Below are 18069 nucleotides of genomic sequence, written 5' to 3'. Positions count from 1 at the left end.
CTTTGCTTTTGGGTGTCACTTCCTCCTTCCACAACAACCACTTAAAAGTAACATTTTACAACTGCATTGGCAGAAAGACAAATGTAATACAGGCTGGCTTCATTATTGCATATTCATTATTATTACATTCTTATATTTCTTCTAATTTTAAAAGAAATATAAATTAAAACATTTAATGTGAACTTAAATGTATGTATCAGGGGCTCTCTAGGCACTGTGTCTGCTGGGCCTGCTGGAGAAGTGCCTGTTTTTGCTGCTAATGTCATAGAACGCCCTGTAGCATTCACAGATTTTGTAAGTTTTGCTGATGGACTGCCTGAAAAAAAAAGGGGGGGGGGTCCAGGACCAGTGGCTAGAACTAGTGCTAAAAGAAACATCAGGCTATGCTTTGCCATGTTCTACTGATCGCACAGACCAGTCCTGATATAGTGCAGGAGGAGAACTACATAAGCACAAGAATACCAGAGGAGGAGAGCATAGGAGGCCTTCTAGGGGGCTGGTTGCTCCAGATGCATGTAGCTACCACCCAAGGGAAGGCTCTGGAACATTTTTAGCAGTGCAAAGCTATCCTTGGGCCTTATCCCAGTCCATATCATCCCCCTCCTCCAACCATGAGGTAGCCACAATTCTGACATCTCTCACTATCAATTGGTTTTGCCAGTTCTTGAACTTTATGTAAATGGAGTCATACCCTCTGTGTCTGGTTTCTTTCACTTGACATTGTCAGATGTGTGGGTATGAGACTCAACCATATTGCTCAGAGCACTAATTCACCCTTTTTATTGCTGAATAGTATTCCATGGTATTAAAAATACCATGGCAGACATTTGGGTTGTTTCAAGTTTAAGCTGTTATAAATAAACTTGCTATGAATACATCTTCTGTTTGAAATGTGCACTCAGTTCTTTTGGATTCTGCAATAGACTTTCAAAACTCCATACTTAAGCAAGCCAAATTTTATAGACATCCTTATTTAAAACAGCTGACAGCTATAACTCATGACTTTGGTGCCAGTGGTTATGGCTGACTCAGAAATGGGAGACTGTGGGTCAGACTTATGGTAAAACATTCCCCCTAGTAAGGATGGTTGAGTTGCTGATCAATCTAGCCGTGGGTTGCGTGTGACTTCAACTTGGAGAGGATGCTATCAATGTGGGAATAACTTGAAACTTGGCTGTCAGTGCCTCACACAGGCATTCCCTTCTCTGTAGGACTCAGTCACAGGACACAATTTCCTTTGCTTGAGGTGTATTGGGTCTAATCTTGCCTAAAATAGAGAGTCCAACTCCTATAAACTGAAAACTTTCTTTGTATGGCTATTCTTAAAAGTTCAACTAAGGGAAGTGTGAGCAATAGCAGCATTTCCTTTGTTAAAAATCAGAGCGTGAAATCCTAGTGAAGGGATAACAGAAGACACCAGAGTGGGGAGGAGGAACTCTTTCTGTTCATGGAGATGAATCTGACAAGGCATCTAAGAACTGAAGATCTTTAATTAGCTTCCTTTAATTGGTAAAATATGACTTCACTCACATTTTAAAGTCATCTTGAAGTATTGCTAAAAATAAGGGTGAGGGCACCAGGAAAAGATTCTAAGACTTTCTAGATCCACGAATGCATCAATGATGTCACTGAGGGGTGAGTATAGTTGAAGAGTCTGGAGAAACACTTCTCCTTGTCGTGGTTTATCTCACTGTTTGGTATGGTTAGCAGACTAAAGATACAAGCTGAGCCATCAGCCAGTGAAATGTGAAATAAATTATTCTGATTTTTTCTAGAGAGCATATAACTTGTTTTTTGCCTGTTGTTCTCCGTACTTTGAAGCATAGGTAAATACAAGAGCCTGAGATGATGCTGGACAATGGAATGAGAAATCCTGATATTATTAGCTCTGTTCACAGTGGAGAACCACCTGATTCTAATGCATGGTTTTTAGCATCTTGTCACAGTGAAATAACACTCACCAAACCAACTGACCAGCAGAGACAAATGTAGTTTCTCTTATTTTTCCAGGAAGTTCACAAACATTAACTCAGAGGCCCATTGGCACTGCACCTCACAGATCTTGCATCTCTGTAGCATGGCACAAAGTGCAGGAACACCCCCATTTAATTGTGCTTTGCAGATACTACTTTTTTCTGTATTTTGTTTTTTACAAATTGAAGGTCTGTGGCAACCCTGCATCAAGCAAGTCTATTGGCAGAATTTTTCCAACAGCATTTGCTCACTTTCTGTTTCTGTGCCACAATTTTGTAATGCTTGCATTATTTCAAACATTTTCATTATTATTCTGTTTGTTTGGTTCTTTTTTTTAAAGATTTTATTTATTTATTCATGGAAGACACAGAGGGAGAGAGAGGCAGAGACACAGGCAGAGGGAGAAGAAGGCTCCATACAGGGAGCCTGATGCGGGACTCAATCCCAGGACCCCAGGATCATGCCCTGGGCTGAAAGCAGGTGTTAAACTGCTAAGCCACCTAGGGATCCCCCGCCCCTATTATTCTGTTTGTTATGGTGATCTGCAGTCAGTGATCTTTGTCACTTGTGTGGGGGCACCAGGGACTGTTCTCATATGGGACAGCGAACCTACCTGATGGATGTCTTGTGTGTTCTGACACCCACCTACCCACCTACCATTCTCTCACCCCACCTTGCTGCTGAGACACAATATTGAAATTAGGCCAATCAATAATCCTATAGTTGCCTCTTAGTGGTCAAGTGAAAGAAAATGTCACACATCTGTCACTTTAAACTAGAAATGATTAGCTAGAAATGATTATACTCAGTGAGGAAGGGATGTTAAAAACTGAGACAGGCTGCAAGTGAGGCCTCTTGTGCCAGTTAGCCAAGTTGTAAATGCAAAGGAAAAGTTTTTGAAGGAAATTAAAAGTGCTAACCTACTGAACACATGAATGATAAGAAAGTGAAACAGCCTTATTGCTGGGACAGAGAAAGTCTGAGTGGTCTAGACAGATGATCAAATCAGCCACAACATCCCTTAAACTGAAGCCTAATCCAGAGCAAGGCCCTGGGTCTCTTCAATTCTGTGAAGGCTGAGAGAGGTGAGGAAGCTGCAGGAGAAAAGTCTGAAGCTGGCAGAGGGGAGTTCATGAGGTTTAAGTTAAGAAGCCGTCTCCATGACATCAAAGTGCAAAATGAAGCAGCAAGTGCTGACAGAGAAGCTGCAGCCAGTGATCCAGAAGATCTAGGTAAAATCATTAATAAAGGTGGCTACACTAAACAACAGATTTTCAATATAGACGAAACAGCCTTCTGTTGGAAGAAGATGCCATCTAGACTTTCACAGCTAGAGAGAAGTCAATGCCTGGCTTCAAAGCTCCAGAGGACAGGCTGGCTCTCTTGTTAGGGGCTAATGCTGCTGGTGATTTTAGGTTGAAGCCACTGCTCCTTTGCCATCTGAAAATCCTAGGGCCCCTAAGAATTATACTAAATCTACTCTGTGCTCCATAAATGGAACAACAAAGCCTGGGATGATAGCACATGTGTTTAGGACATGGTTTACTGGATATTTTAAAGCCACTGTTGAGACCTACTGCTGAGAAGAAAAGATTCCTTTCAAAATATTACTGCTCGTTGACAATGCACCTGATAACCCAAGAGCTCTGATGGACTATGAGTTTGTCACTGACATGACCTCTGAGGCCCTGAACTCAGGAAACTCCTAGAAGCTTCTAACTATCAATTTCATCTTTTAGAAACTAGCCAACAAATTGCTGGAACAGGAAAAGAAACATTTGAGTAGATCCCAGGACTATCCCTGCTCAGATGAATCAGAAAGTGCCTGCAAAGCTACCTCAGCTTTGTCATCTTTATTATAATGTTAAAATCTCCTCTGAATGTTTCTCCTGAGCCCTCATAAAATGGGCCCACTCACCCCTGTTTGGAGAGTCATCCCACATGATTTCCTTGTTTGTGCAAATAAAGATGACTTAGTGAGGGAGCTAACTCACCAAGGAGGGGATGTACATCGGTTCAGTAATAAGATGAATGTGATTTTCATGTCTACTAACACAACATCCATTCTGCAGCCCATGGATCAAGGAGCAACTATGACTTTTAAGTCCTATTATTTAAGAAATACATTTCATAGCTGCCATAGATAGTGATTCCTCAGATGGAGCTGGGCAAAGTATATTGAAAAACGTCTGGAAAGAATTCACAACTATAAATGCCATTAAGACCATTTAAGATTCATGGGATGGGGTCAAAATATTAACATTAACAGGCTTCTGGAAGAAGTTGATTCCAAAGTCATGGATGACTTGGAGGGGTCCAGACTTCAGTGGAGGAAGTCCCTGCAGATGTGTTGGAAACAGCAAGAGAACTAGAATTGGGAGAGGAGCCTGAGGATGTGACTGAATGGCTGCAAGTTCATGATAAAACTTGACCGGATGAGGAGTTCCTTTTTATGGATGAACACAATGTGGTTTCTTGAGAAGGAATCTACTCCTAGTGAAGATGCTGTGGAGATTGTTGAAATGACAAGAAAGTATTTAGAATGTTACATAAATGTAGTTGATCAAGCAGCAGCAGGGCTTGAGAAGATCGACTCTAATTTTGAAAGAAGTTATGTGGGCAAAATGCGGTCAAACAGCACTGCATGCTACAGAGAAATCATTTGTGAAAGAAAGAGTCAATCGGTGCAGCAAACTTCATTGTTGTCTTACTTTAAGATATTGCCACAGACACCCCAACCTTCAGCAACCACCACCTGAATCAGCCGACAAGAACATGGAGGCAAGACCCTCCCCAGCAAAAAGATTATGACTTGCTGAAAGCTCAGAGGATGGTTAGCCTTTTTTATGGTTAGCAACAAAGTTGTGGGTTTTTTTTTTTTTAAGATTTTATTTATTTATTCATGAGAGACACAGAGAGAGAGAGGCAGAGACACAGACAGAGGGAGAAGCAGGCTCCATGCAGGGAGCCTGACATGGGACTCGATCCTGGGACTCCAGGATTACACCCTGGGCCGAAGGCAGCGCCAAACCGCTGAGCCACCCAGGGATCCCCAACAAAGTGTTTTTTAATTAAGACATGTACATTGTTTTTTAAGATGTAATGCTATCGCACACTTCATAGACCACCATATAGTGTAAACATAGCCTTTATATGCATTGGGAAACAGAAAAATCCATGTGACTCACTTTATTGTGATATTCACTTTATTGCCGCAGTCTGGAACTGGACCTAATCTCTGAGGTATGCCTGTACTTTCTTTCTCGGTGACAAAGCAGAGGCAATGCTTTCTGATAGATGCCAGCAGTTCCCAGAAAGTGTTAGGATCCGCTTCACAAATAAAATTCTACTAATCACAACTAGAATCATTTCCAGATGACCATTTATTTTAACATTAGCTCCAGGTCCTGACCAGTCAGGATCCTTATATTTTCCAACTCAGGGCTAGAGTTCTTTGATGACTCAACAAGCTCACCAAGGGCAAAGCTGTGGAGCAAAAGTAGTCTGGAATTTGTCAGCCCTTATTACGTGGTCACACTTCATGGGGTTTGTTGCCCACCCTCCTTGCCTCCCTTGACTTCCTCCTCCCTTGACATGTGTTTCACTCCTGCTCCTGTCTTTTTTTTTTTTTAATTTTTTTTAATTTTTTTTTATTTTTATTTATTTATGATAGTCACAGAGAGAGAGAGAGAGGCAGAGGCACAGGCAGAGGGAGAAGCAGGCTCCATGCACTGGGAGCCCGATGTGGGATTCGATCCTGGGTCTCCAGAATTGCACCCTGGGCCAAAGGCAGGCGCCAAACCGCTGCGCCACCCAGGGATCCCATCCTGTCTATTTCATCTTGTCTCTTTGGCTGAATTCACTTTGTCCTTCAAAATCATGTCTCAGTTTTTTCCCCTCTCCCCAGAGTCTTCCTGGGGACGTCATTCATCCTATGACTTTCACCATCACTTCTATACATATGATGCCTGAAACGGTAATAACAGTCTTGTCCTAAACATCAAGCTGCTGCTTCCAACTGCCTCCTGGAATCTAGTTCACACATTATTTAGACTGAACCTGTTCAAATGCTCTCTCCCTGTCCCCACCTCAATTCCGCTTCCCTCTTTCTAACACAATTATTGTCACTATCCACCATGTAAACCTTGGTTGTGGAAAAGAATTAACATAGGAGACCTGAGACTACTGACATTAAAAAGTTTTGTTTCTGAGATTGATCATTGGCTGGCATATGAGGACTTGGCTACTAAACCATTCTCTACACTGATCTGAAGCCTTCCCTAAATGACAAGGGCTCACTGTGCCTAAACTATTTGTATACAACAATGTGGTTTATGCTGAATGTCTCATTTCCTTCTAAAAGTCTGGCATTTTGGTGAACATTAGGCAGAGGGTACCTATCTGACCAGCTCCCACTTCAAAGCCTGGATGAGGGGATCCCTGGGTGGCTCAGCGGTTTAGCGCCTGCCTTTGGCCCAGGGCGCAATCCTGGAGTCCTGGGATCGAGTCCCACGTCGGGCTCCTGGCATGGAGCCTGCTTCTCCCTCCTCCTGTGTCTCTACCTCTCTCTCTCTCTCTCTCTCTCCTCTATGTCTATCATAAATAAATGAATAAATAAATCTTTAAAAAAAAAAAAGCCTACAGTTGTCAATGTTGCCACATCTCGTTGCAGAAGGAATTGAGCTCATCCTGTGCAAATCTGCTGAAAGAAGACTCTTGGAAGCTTGCATCTGGTTTCCACCATCTTCACTCCATTTCTCTTTCCCTTTGCTAATTTTGCTGTATATCCTTTTGCTGTCATCTTAGCCATGGAAATGACCAGGTGATGAGCCTTGCAAGTCTTTCTAGCAAATCACTCAATCTGGGGGAGGCCCTAAAGTCCCCTGACACATCTTAGTATAATCCTAACCCTCTTTTCCTTGCTCTCTATGTTCAATTAATCACCAATTATCATTAGCTCTACCTCTAAATTTTAAATTTTTTTAAATTAAAAAATTATTTATCTATTTATTTTAAAGATTTTATTTATTTATTCATGAGAGACACAAAGAGAGAGGCAGAGACAGAGGCAGAGGGAGAAGCAGGCTCCATGTAGGAAGCCAGCTGTGGGACTCCATCCTGGGTCTCTGAGATCATGCCCTGAGCCAAAGGCAGATGCTCAACTGCTGAGCCACCCAGGCATCCCAATTTTTTATTTTTAAAGACATCTCTACAACCCAACATGGGACTCAAACTCAACCCAGAGATCAAGAGTTGCATGCTCTACTGACTGATCCAGCCAGGTGCCCCTCTACCTCTAAATATTTTAAAAAATATGTCCTGTGTTCACTACCCTCATTGCCTTGAGGTTACAACTGTGACTCCATCTGGGCATTGCTCTCCCTGCTTTCCTCCACTATAAAAAGCAAAACTCCAAGAGATGCATTTCTGGGATGCCAAGTAGCCTGGCATTTGGGGGTGTTCTTGTCCTCAGACTAGGTGTCCTCATGAGAGAGAATGATGAAACAAAGCTTTTTTTGTGGTTGCAGAGGGTGGGTACAGCAGAGGAGGAAGCCAGAATGCCCATGGACTTCCCCAGATAGCTGATGTTATCACTACAAATGTTTGCAGTTGTGCAACACCATCAGCTATTTCAGACAAAAAAAGCCACTGCATGGGACTGAAGAGCCAGCAACATCACAGGCAATAAAAATAGAAATTAAGAGACACACAGATCAATATATGAGGTGATGGATGTGTTAACTAGATGGGGGGAATTCCTCCACAATGTCTACGGATGTCAAATCATCACAGTGTACAATTAAGTTTCTTCTTTTTCTTTCTTTCTTTTCTTTCTTTCTTCTTTCTTTCTTTCTTTTCTTTCTTTTCTTCTTTCTTTCTTCTTTCTTTTTCTTTCTTTCTTTCTTTCTTTCTTTCTTTCTTTCTTTCTTTCTTTCTTTCTTCTTTCTTTCTTTTTCTTTCTTCTTTTTCTCCTTCCTTCCTTCCTTTCTTTTTTTCTTTTCTTTCTTTCTTCTTTCTTTCTTCTTTCTTTCTTTCTTTCTTTCTTTCTTTCTTTCTTTCTTTCTTTCTTTTCTTTCTTTCTTTCTTCTTTCTTTCTTTTCTTCTTTTTTTTAAGATTTTATTTATTTATTCACAAGAGACACAGAGAGAGAGGAAGAGACACAGACAGAGGGAGAAGCAGGCTTTCATGCAGGGAGCCCGATGTGGGACTCGATCCCAGGACCCCAGGATCAGGCCCTGGGCCAAAGGCAGGCGCTAAACTGCTGAACCACCCAGGGATCCCTGAAAAGTTTCTACTTTCAGTATCTTTGGTGGCTATCCCAGGAATTTTGATCTGAATGAAAAACCTTATGGGATTGTTATAAAAGCTCTCCACAGTTGAAATAATGAAATCCTATAACTTAAAGATCTACTCAGGATCCCAAACATCAATATACTTATCAACAAAGTTGAATTATTCACTCTAAAATTCCATGCTATTAAAAATCTCAGAGAAATAACCTCTGATCAAAAAACAAACAAGAAAAAGCAGCAAAGGCAAGTTGGGTAGTACATTAACTTTATTTTGAATTATATCATGGAATATATCATCAAACAAATGGATGTAATGAAAACTTTTATAGTTCAATTAACAAATGATTTGCATAGGAATTGCTAGTTCTTAGGATGCAGAGCTCACTGAATTTGAATTAGATTAACATAAAATAAGTATCATAAAAAATAAAAACCATCCACCTGTGTGCAAAACAAATGCAATTTTATTTCAAATAACAGACTTTTTGTTTATTCTTTGGTGAGTGGTTAACATATTCATCTTTCCTACTATGGATAATGTCATAAGCTCATCTAGATCAAATGTGATCGTTCTAAGCTAGAGACCTCTTACCTATAGCAGGGAAGCCTATATTAAGTATTGTTAAAGCTACTGGATTCATTTTTATGGCCCTAATATTGATCAAGAACATTAACTACTTAAAACAATAGGCCAAGGCCAACATATCTTACCGAAAACATTATGTTTGTGATTTCATCCCATTTTATCTTTTGGAACTCTGTTATCAGTGTCCATAATGCTGTTTTGATTTATATCAGTGATGAGCATTCAGTTTTGGCCTAAGGGCTAACAAAGGGGGGAAAACACAAAGCATTTAAGGCCACACTACTTTCCTCTTCAAAATGAACACAGCTTTATGAAATTTCCACGGGGGAAAGTGTATTTGTACTACTTTGCTAAGTAAAAGAAAGTCAGTGAGGAAACCGGCACTGCTTTTTAGCTACTAAAAGTTTATATCCAGGGGTTTTAGTGATATAGACAGAACTTTCTAAGTTTTAAAAAAAAATATTGGAGAGAGGGGAGAGAGAGGAAGAGTGAGGGAGAAGCAGACTCTCTGCTGAACAGAGTCCGATGTAATGTGGGACTTGATCCCAGGACCCCAAGATCATGACCTGAGCCACCCAGGTGCCCCAGAGCTTTCTAAAAATTTTTTTTTTTTTTTGAGCTTTCTAAATTTTATCCTGAAATGAGATTGCAGACTTGTTGCATAGCTAGTCAGGCTGTAGACATCTCTGGCAGCTCTGTGGGTTGCTCATTACTCCCTTGGTTTGTGATATTGATTAAAATAAGCTGATTTTTGTTGATTATTTTATTGATCATAAAAAACTTTAAGAGACTATCTTCTAATTTCAAAAATTATATTCCATCATTTATTGACTTCAAGATACTGCTTCTAGCACTACTGCAAGTTGGTTAGAAAAAAACTTTGGGGATTGCATTTCCTTCCATCTTAACATAGAACATTAACATAGAACATTAACATAGACATGTAAACATGTCTTTACATAGAACATTAGCTGGAAAACAGAACAAAACGTGAAAAGAAAACCAAAGATGTATTTAAATAACAGAAATGCCACCAGCATTTATTATGGTAAATTAGAAAGATCGTCTAATTTTTGTGTGTGCAATTAGGCACTGACTGAGGCATTTAGACACCATTGAGTATAAAGTGCATTGAACATAAATTTTGACTCCCCTCCAAGGAATAATTCAATAAAACTCAGGTTTCTTTCTTGGAGTCAGTCAGCTCAAGAACATGCATAGATGAACACTTGTTAAATACGAATAACAGTCTTTATTATTTATACTCCTGCAATGAAATAGCAACATATTGTACTTGCAGATGTCACATTTCACCCAAGGACCTCAAAATCACTATGACAGCAACTGGTGCTGGAAGCTCAGGGTTGCACAGACTATTATGTCTATTTAGTTATGGCATGGGAAGCAGATTCCCAACAATAGAACCAAAATAAAAGTTTCAAGAGACAAGCCTAAATTTCTTGTGGTTTGTAATTTTCTGAGTTTCCAAATTTGCCACTTGTATCCTATTGTAGACCTACAATATTGATTCTAGGTAAAAATGATTTTTCTTTTTTTTTTTTTACCTGTTCAGAATAAGATAGGATTACCTCGCAAATAAACAATTTGTCTTTTTTATACTTCAACAGTCTATCTTTGAAAAAATAATATGGTGGAATGTCAGAAGTATCTCTCTAATGTCAATTTATGCATCAATTCAGAATAAACACGCTTACGATCTCTGGGTAGAAGAAAACACTTTATGCTAGGATGACATACATCTACATGTAAAATATGAGGGAGCTATATCTCTTAGCACACTGACATGTAATGCAAAAGCAGAAGTGCTTTGATTCACTGAAGAGCAGCCTTTCAGTCTTTTAAAGGCTTTTGTCATCTTGCTTTAACCTCTTCGAGGGGTTAACTCTTAGAGTTTAACTGAGAGACCCAATTTAGTGGAGTTTAAGATGAGTTTCTGTGGACTCCACAACCTGCCAAGGCCCCATAGCAGTGGAGTCACAGGCCAGCGTAAGAAACCACAGGCCAGCGTAAGAAACTCAGGGTAGTGAGGGCAAGGGGTCCCCGAGCCTTTCTGTTCTTGCCTCGGGCCATGTAGCCCAGCTCCTCCCTGGTCAGGGACTCAGGGTGGGAGTTCTGAGCATTTCCTTTCTTAAAGGAATTTCCAACACTATTTGTAAAGCAATTTCTTTTTGGACAATGTGGTTAGGGTTTCTATCTTTCAGCCGAATATGGAACTAAGTTAGCTCTCTCTGGGTCCTTCTTTACTTCGGAGGAGACGTAGGATCCGTTCATTTTTGGTTAGTTCTGCTGGAAGTTCATTGGCCTGAAAGAAGATAAGACAGGTGTTGGTGAATTCCCACTGCTGGGATTGTTTTAGGGACTCCAAAGAGGGGCCCCTGACCCAAATTTGCTCCTCTGCTGGTGAAAAACCCCACTGGATTCACTGTTGTTAAAGTTAAAGGTCACCTTTAATAATATAAATATCATCTGTTATTTTTTTTTTATCTCCTTGTCTATTTCTCTCTCTAAGCCATATCCTTAGTACCCTGTAATCTTCTGGAGGTCAGGGGCCATGTATTATTAATCACTGTATCCTCATTTCCAGCACAATGCCTGGTGCATCTGTACGTGCTCAATAAATACTGGCAATGTTAAATTTGATACTTTATATTTAATTCATTTATTATATGGGGCAGTCTGTCTGCTAGGGACGTAAGACTCAGGACAAGCATCTGCTGATGAGAAAACAGAGTCAGGAAATATTCAGAGAATAAGAGATATCTATCTGGTCGAGAGCAGCTTCAGTGGCCACCACTTCCCACCTGACCCTATAGTTTCACTGAATGTTCTTTCTTATCAACATGCTGCTGGGAAACATTCTTTTATTTTTTATTTTTTTATGAGAGAGAGACAGTGACAGAGACAGAGACACAGGCAGAGAGAGAAGCAGCTCCATGCAGGAAGCCTGAGGTGGGACTCGATCCCGGGTCTCCAGGATCAGGCCCTGGGCCAAAGGCGGCGCTAAACCGCTGAGCCACCCGGGCTGCCCTGGGAAACATTCTTGATGCATTTATTTCATGAGTGTGTCCTTACCCTGTGTGATTGACGTTATGGGGCAGTGGTTCTCAAACTTTCTGGCCTCAGAACATTTTTACACTCTTAAAAATTATGGAGTATCCCAATGAGCTTTTGCTTTTAACTTCTTAGAAATGAAAATAAGAACACTTAAAAATACTTTAATTCATTAAAAATCATAAATGCACTACAGGGTAATTAATATAAGTAACATTTATGAAAACTAAACTTAAAAAAAGAAAAAAAGTTATGAAAAACAACCACATTTCCAGAAACAAAAATGTTAGGTCAAGAGTAGCATTGTTTGGGCAGCCCGGGTGGCTCAGCGGTTTAACGCCACCTTCAGCCCAGGTCGTGATCCTGGGGACCTGGGATCAAGTCCCACGTCAGGCTCCCTGCATGGGGCCTGTTTCTCCCTCTGCCTGTGTCTCTGCCTCTCTCTCTCTCTCTCTCTCTCTGTGTCTCTCATGAATGAATAAATAAATAAAATCTAAAAAAAAAAAATAGTAGCATTGTTTAAGAGATTTGAATATTTCTTGAATATGTAGCTTAATCAAAGACATTTGGATTTTCATATCTGCTTCTGTATCCAACCTATTCTGATACGTTGTTTTGGTTAAAGCATGAAGAAGGGGCACCTGGGTGGTTCAGTGGTTGAGCGTCTGCCTTTGGGTCAGGGCATGATCCCGGGGTCCTGGGATTGAGTCCTGCATTGGGCTCCTGGCAGGGAGCCTGCCTCTCCCTATGTCTCTGCCTCTCTGTGTCTCTTATGAATAAAGTATATGAAGAAAATTCAGCTTTGTACAGATAGGTAGTTGGAAAAGGGGAAACATGAACAGCCTTTTGTGATCATTGTAGATACTCTCCTTTGATGCTATACCCATACTAAACAAGTGGTAGTTTCTTAAAGGTAAAGGCAGTGTGGAATCCGAAACCATATCAGTGAGTTTTTTACATTAAAAATCCATTGATCTATTTATCTACAGGAACGATTTTTTCCCCATGTATGATTTGTAACATACCACACTGGTCACTTGGAATATATCAGTTCCGTGAGTTATAGGATCTTCCAAATGTTGACACAATGTTGTGATACAATCTCAAAAGATCACATTCATTAATATCAGCTCTGATTCATAAGAAAAGCCTGTATTAAAAAGCTGTCAGGCTTGCATGGTGGATACAAGTTGTTCTTTAAAGTTAAAATGGTGTTCTCTGAAAAAGCAACCGGCTCACTTTGCAATTCAAACAATGGAGAGTGCTTTTCCTTGAGACAACCACAACATATCATAAGTGCTGTATGCGTACTTCCATTTTGTTATGTAGAATCTTAAAACAAGGGTCAAGATTTAATAAAATTAAAATTGTTTATTGCTTCATCAAAGATGTTAAGTAAAACTGGCATTTTTGTAAAAAATTTACAAAATCTGTAAAATAACTTACAAAGTTTTGTAAAATCATCTGCCAGTACAGTTTATACCTCTGCTTTGATGTATAAGGTGCCAATAGTTTGACCCACCATTGCTTTTACAACATTAGAGCAAATGTCAGCACAGTGAAACGGGCAAATAACATCTTTGTATTATTACAAAGATTATTATTATTGACTTCTTAGACTTCTTAAAGGGGTCTTGCAGACCCTCAGGGGTCCACGGACCATACTTTGAGAACTGTTGTTAAAGATGAATCATGGGATGTTCTTGGGATTTCAGGGGAGGCAGGTAAAGGGTAGAAAAGCACCCAGAATGGGGGAGAGGCCTTGGATGCAGATCTTACCTATCTTACATATTTTTTTTTTGTCCCAGAGCCACACCTGGAATTGTACCTGCTTTATCTGGGACCCTGATCCTAGGTGAATCTCCTGAAGTCCCTACCTTCTAGGTTGGGTCCTGCTCTTTGACCGCCACCTGCTAGCTGGGACTAAACTTGTCGGGAATTATGCATGGAGTTGCTAGGAATTTATGTTTGCCACAAATGATCTGCTGCACAGTATGTCCAGTGGCTGCACCCCAGCCCACCACAAAGGACTCCTGATGCTGATGCTGGACTGAATTGGGCAGGAAATTACTATGCTATGTTACTACAGACCAGAGTCCCCTCTAGAGGCTCGAATCCTACTATTAGTTCCCGTAGGAACAGATGTCATACAGGCCAAATGCCTGGGCCTGCACAGAAATGCTCCTCGTTTAAACAGACATAAGCTCCATCTAGTCTCAGAGTACTCAGGACTAATCAAGCTTTTTTGCATGGATTCTAGGTCCTTGGTGAGCAGGTTGGCCGGCAGCCAGAAGGAGGAAGAGGAGATCTAGAAAGCTGTATTTCTATGTACAAGCTTGCTGAGTTACAGCTCCCATGCGTGACCATCTCCATGAATGTCTATAGCTTTTACCATTGAAAAAGGGTTTCATCTCCTCAAACTGTGTTGTCAATTTGGTCAGTTGCATTGCTGTTCTATGTATCAACCATATAGTTCTAAAAACCTGATCTCATTCCTCCTCTCTCCAGGTTGGTCCCCATTGAATGCCCAGAGTGCTGAGGTTGTGTGGACTCTCATGATGGCTAGTGCCCCAGCCTTGCTACCAAGGGCCATCTTCTTCATTATGGAGCAGGGCCACAGGCCCATATTCATGGTAGCACAGCACCAAAATATCCTCTTTCCCCACTGCTCCTGGGAGAATTTGTGTTCGGAGTCCTCAGTTGGGAATATCGGGAACATGGGGCCTGCACCCATGCGGACAACTACGGTGTGGGGAGTGGCTCTGGGGGCCATGGGTTACCCTCTCCTAAGGGATCTGCTTATCAGTCCCAGAGCAGAAGTTCTGGAACCCTAGGAGCAGAAGATTGCTTCTGTTTGAGCTTATAAGTCATTTCCTCTGGGAAGCTTTCGGTAGCATTCATTACTTCCCTGCTGATAGCTCTTGTCACTGTATTGCAATTTCTGTTTCAGTTGTTTTTATTCCCTCATAAACTCTGAACTCTTTGAAGGCAGAGACTATGGGAACTTCATTCACCACTGTCTTTCCAGTATACAGCACCGTGCATGGTATCTAGTAGGTGCTCAGTATTTGTTGAATGAATGAAGGCAGAGAATACCCTTTCAAGAGTCCTGAGTGGCTGCTGGAATCCCAACACCTTTGCTTCTAGGGCTGCCTCCAAGAGGCTGGCTTCTTTGGGGTGGCTGGTGGATGTGTAAGATGGGGGGGGTGGGGTTCCCTGGTAACAACTCCTAGATATCTAAAGCTTCTGTTGTATGAAATTCTAGTGTGGGAGTGTCTGGGTGACTCAGTCAGTTAATTGTTTGCCGTTGGCTCAGATTATGATCCCAGAATCCTGGGACTGAGCCTCACATCAGACTTCCTGCCCAGCAGGAAGCCTATTTCTCCTTCTCCCTCTGCTGTTTTCCCTGCTTGTGCTCTCTCTGTGGCTCTCTCTCTTAAATAACTAAATAAATAAAATCTTAAAAAAAAAAAAAACTCCAGCATCAGCACGAGCAAAATATATATATATATATATATATATATATATATATATATATCTTTATATCTTCAAGTAGCTTAGGGATAATCCAAAGTCTAACATTTTGGTCACTGGAAATTCCCCATAACCATTATTGCTGAAATCCCAGGAGACAAAGAATTGCATGTTGTTTCAGTTTCCATATGGTACTGGATGGCTTTAGCAAGAAAGATCAATCTCTTTAGGCAGTCTTGTGTCCAGGATCTAAAGATAAGAGCACAAGTATGACTTTAGCTGGCTTATCACACAGCCAGGCCAGCTAATGGAAAACAAATCGGAGTCTACAGGAAGAGATAAGCAGAAGCCTTGTTTTCAAGTACTCTAATGGTAAGAACAAGGAAATAATAACTCCACATGCTAAGTAAATGAAATAAAAGAGTCTCCTGGCATGTTGTTTAATCGCACTTCTTAATGGTTTCTTTTTAAAATGTCAGGGAAAAGGTTCTGTGTCGGCCTTTACTATGAAAGAAATTAACATAGCCATTGATACTTATAAAAGCTCAAATGGGGCAGCCCGGGTGGCTCAGCTGGTTTAGCACCTGCCTTCAGCCCAGGGCCTGATCCTGGAGACCTGGGATCGAGTCCCACGTCGGGCTCCCTGCATGGAGCCTGCTTCTCCCTCCGTCTGTATCTCTGCCTCTCTTTGTGTGTCTCTCATGAATAAAAAAAAAAAATAAAAAAAAAAAAAAGCTCAAATGGGGCACCTGGGTGGCTCAGTGGTTGAGCCTCTGCCTTCAGCCTGGCCTGATCCTGGAGTCCCAGGATCCCGTCCCACATCGGGCTCCCTGCAGGGAGCCTTCTTCTCCCTCTGCCTATGTCTCTGCCTCTCTCTCTCTGTCTCTCATGAATAAATAAACAAAATCTTAAAAAAAAAAAAAGCTCAAATAGTACGTAAGTACAAAGTGAAATTTCTTTTCATACCTTTCTTTATTGATGAGCACTTCCTCCTTCAAAAGTTGGTATTTTAGTGTTCTCTTAAAACCTTTTCTTGGCTGCTCTCTTTTGCCAGGTTCTGCACTTGACTGCTAATGCAGGAAAAAATGGGTAGTGGGGATCTTCCCACCTCCATGTCTGACCTATTCGTAAACTAAGGCTTTTAGCCTATTAAAAACATGGGTTGATTTGTAACAGTGGCACAAAGTCCTGTTAACTGTATAAGAGCAACATGTCCCCCTTTTTCTTCTACTCTCCAAAGAAAGCACAAGCAGTTGTCAAGCTATGAACATCCAACCTATGCAGGATAGCAATAAACTACTAGAGAACTTTGACATTTTTAGGACACTCCCTTGATGATAGAATCCCATAACTCCACTCCCTGCAACTACTGCTCCCCATCCCCTGTCCTGAGAGGCTGTACTGTTGTTAGCTCATAGCCATTGACGATATAGGGTTTTCAGCATAATTCTCTGGGTCTAGGTGCACTGCTCATTGCTACCTACCGACAGCCTTGCAATGCCCTTACTATGCTGAGGTACGAAGAGACAGACTGAGTGATGAGACCCATGTTGGAGCTTTGCTCTTTCTTGTATTCCCTTTCAAAGATACCAGCATCTAATATAGTGTCCTGGGGTACACAGCGAATGGTCAGTGTAAGTATTGCCCGTGTTTTTTTCCAAGTGAAACGAAGTCTGGCCCAAGGTGCACGGAACTGGTTATCTTGGCTTAGGTTGAAACTGCCTTATCTCTTTGCATAGGAGCCCAAAGGAGTTAAAAGATAAGGAAAGGCAGATACCTTGTTTCTCAGGGCTGGGTCCGCCCCTGCTTCCAGGAGCAGCGCGACTGTTTTAATATTCCCACTGAGCACTGCTGCGTGGAGGGCTGATGTCCCATTCTAAGAGAAAACAACAGTGAGAGTCAGGAGTGGGCTCACAGGCATCAGCACTGAGCCAGGCTTTTATCATAAACCAACCTGAGTGATGAGACTCATGTTGGGAGCTTTGCTCTTCCTTCCATTCCCTCTCAAAGGCGTCAGCATCTAATACAGTGTCCTCAGGTACACAGCACACAGAAGACGGGCAGTATAAATACTGCCAACGTCCTTTTGTAAGTGAAACAAGAAATCTGGCCCAGGGTACACATGACTTCACAATCGGTCTGGCAATTTTACATATATTAGAATTTGCTGCAGAAAAAGCAATCATGCTATGTTAAACATTTTTTTTTTCCTTCAAGAGCAACAAATATAGTTTCCGTGCTTCCAGCGAGGCTGGAGAAATGGCTGGCAAGCCAAAAGGCCCAGCAGTCAGCCCAGTTACCTGCACTCCCCTAACTCAGAGGGGGTAGGAGCACCACTGTGGAGTTCCAGGACCTGAGCACGTTGGGGGAAGAAACCCCCAAGCCCTTATATGGAGCATTTCTGAGCACAGAAGGGCCTGCCAGATAGGTTGCTGACATTTTATGAAATGCACTGCAAATATTTATTGAACTAAGGAATCATCTATGCACACCATGTAGCCAGATTCTGGGAGGAGAGAGGAAGAGAATATACCAAACCTGATAAAGGAATGATGGGTGGTCACATGATACCTGTTCCAGAAGATGCATATGTCTACCTATGGCATCTAAATGCAAGCTTAATTTCCACATGAGCTGCTACTGCTACTAATACTAAACCATTTTCTTAT

The 18069-nt window shown here is 41.4% G+C and overlaps 1 protein-coding gene and 1 long non-coding RNA gene across 10 annotated transcripts in view; one reads left to right on the top strand and one right to left on the bottom strand.

Moving 5' to 3' along the window:
• LOC118355190 (uncharacterized) overlaps positions 1-18069 on the top strand; it is a 67464-nt gene that overhangs the window by 5549 nt on the left and 43846 nt on the right. Inside the window, exon 2 of one of the 2 annotated variants that reach the window (XR_007412112.1) lies at positions 13735-13781. The exons of the other annotated variant lie outside the window; for it this stretch is intronic. This is a non-coding gene — a long non-coding RNA (uncharacterized LOC118355190). The remainder of the gene's footprint in view (positions 1-13734; positions 13782-18069) is intronic. 2 annotated transcript variants of the gene reach the window in all.
• Positions 8517-18069, bottom strand: part of ANKRD29 (ankyrin repeat domain 29) — a 54274-nt gene continuing 44721 nt past the window's right edge. For 6 of the 8 annotated variants that reach the window (XM_025429304.3, XM_025429303.3, XM_025429305.3 and 3 more), the window contains 2 exons: positions 17178-17276; positions 8517-11177 (listed from right to left, as the gene is read on the bottom strand). In XM_025429304.3, coding sequence (XP_025285089.1) covers positions 11094-11177; positions 17178-17276 — 183 coding nt within the window. In that variant the 3' untranslated portion in view covers positions 8517-11093. Of the gene's footprint in view, positions 11178-15414; positions 15650-17177; positions 17277-18069 lie in introns of those variants that run through there. The other 2 variants (XM_035718625.2, XM_025429309.3) reach the window with 2 other exon arrangements.

Source organism: Canis lupus, chromosome 7 (genome assembly GCF_003254725.2).
Source record: "Canis lupus dingo isolate Sandy chromosome 7, ASM325472v2, whole genome shotgun sequence".
NCBI classification, from domain to species: Eukaryota; Metazoa; Chordata; class Mammalia; order Carnivora; family Canidae; genus Canis; species Canis lupus.
Note: the sequence above shows the minus strand (reverse complement) of the source record. Positions and strands in the feature narration are given on the sequence as shown.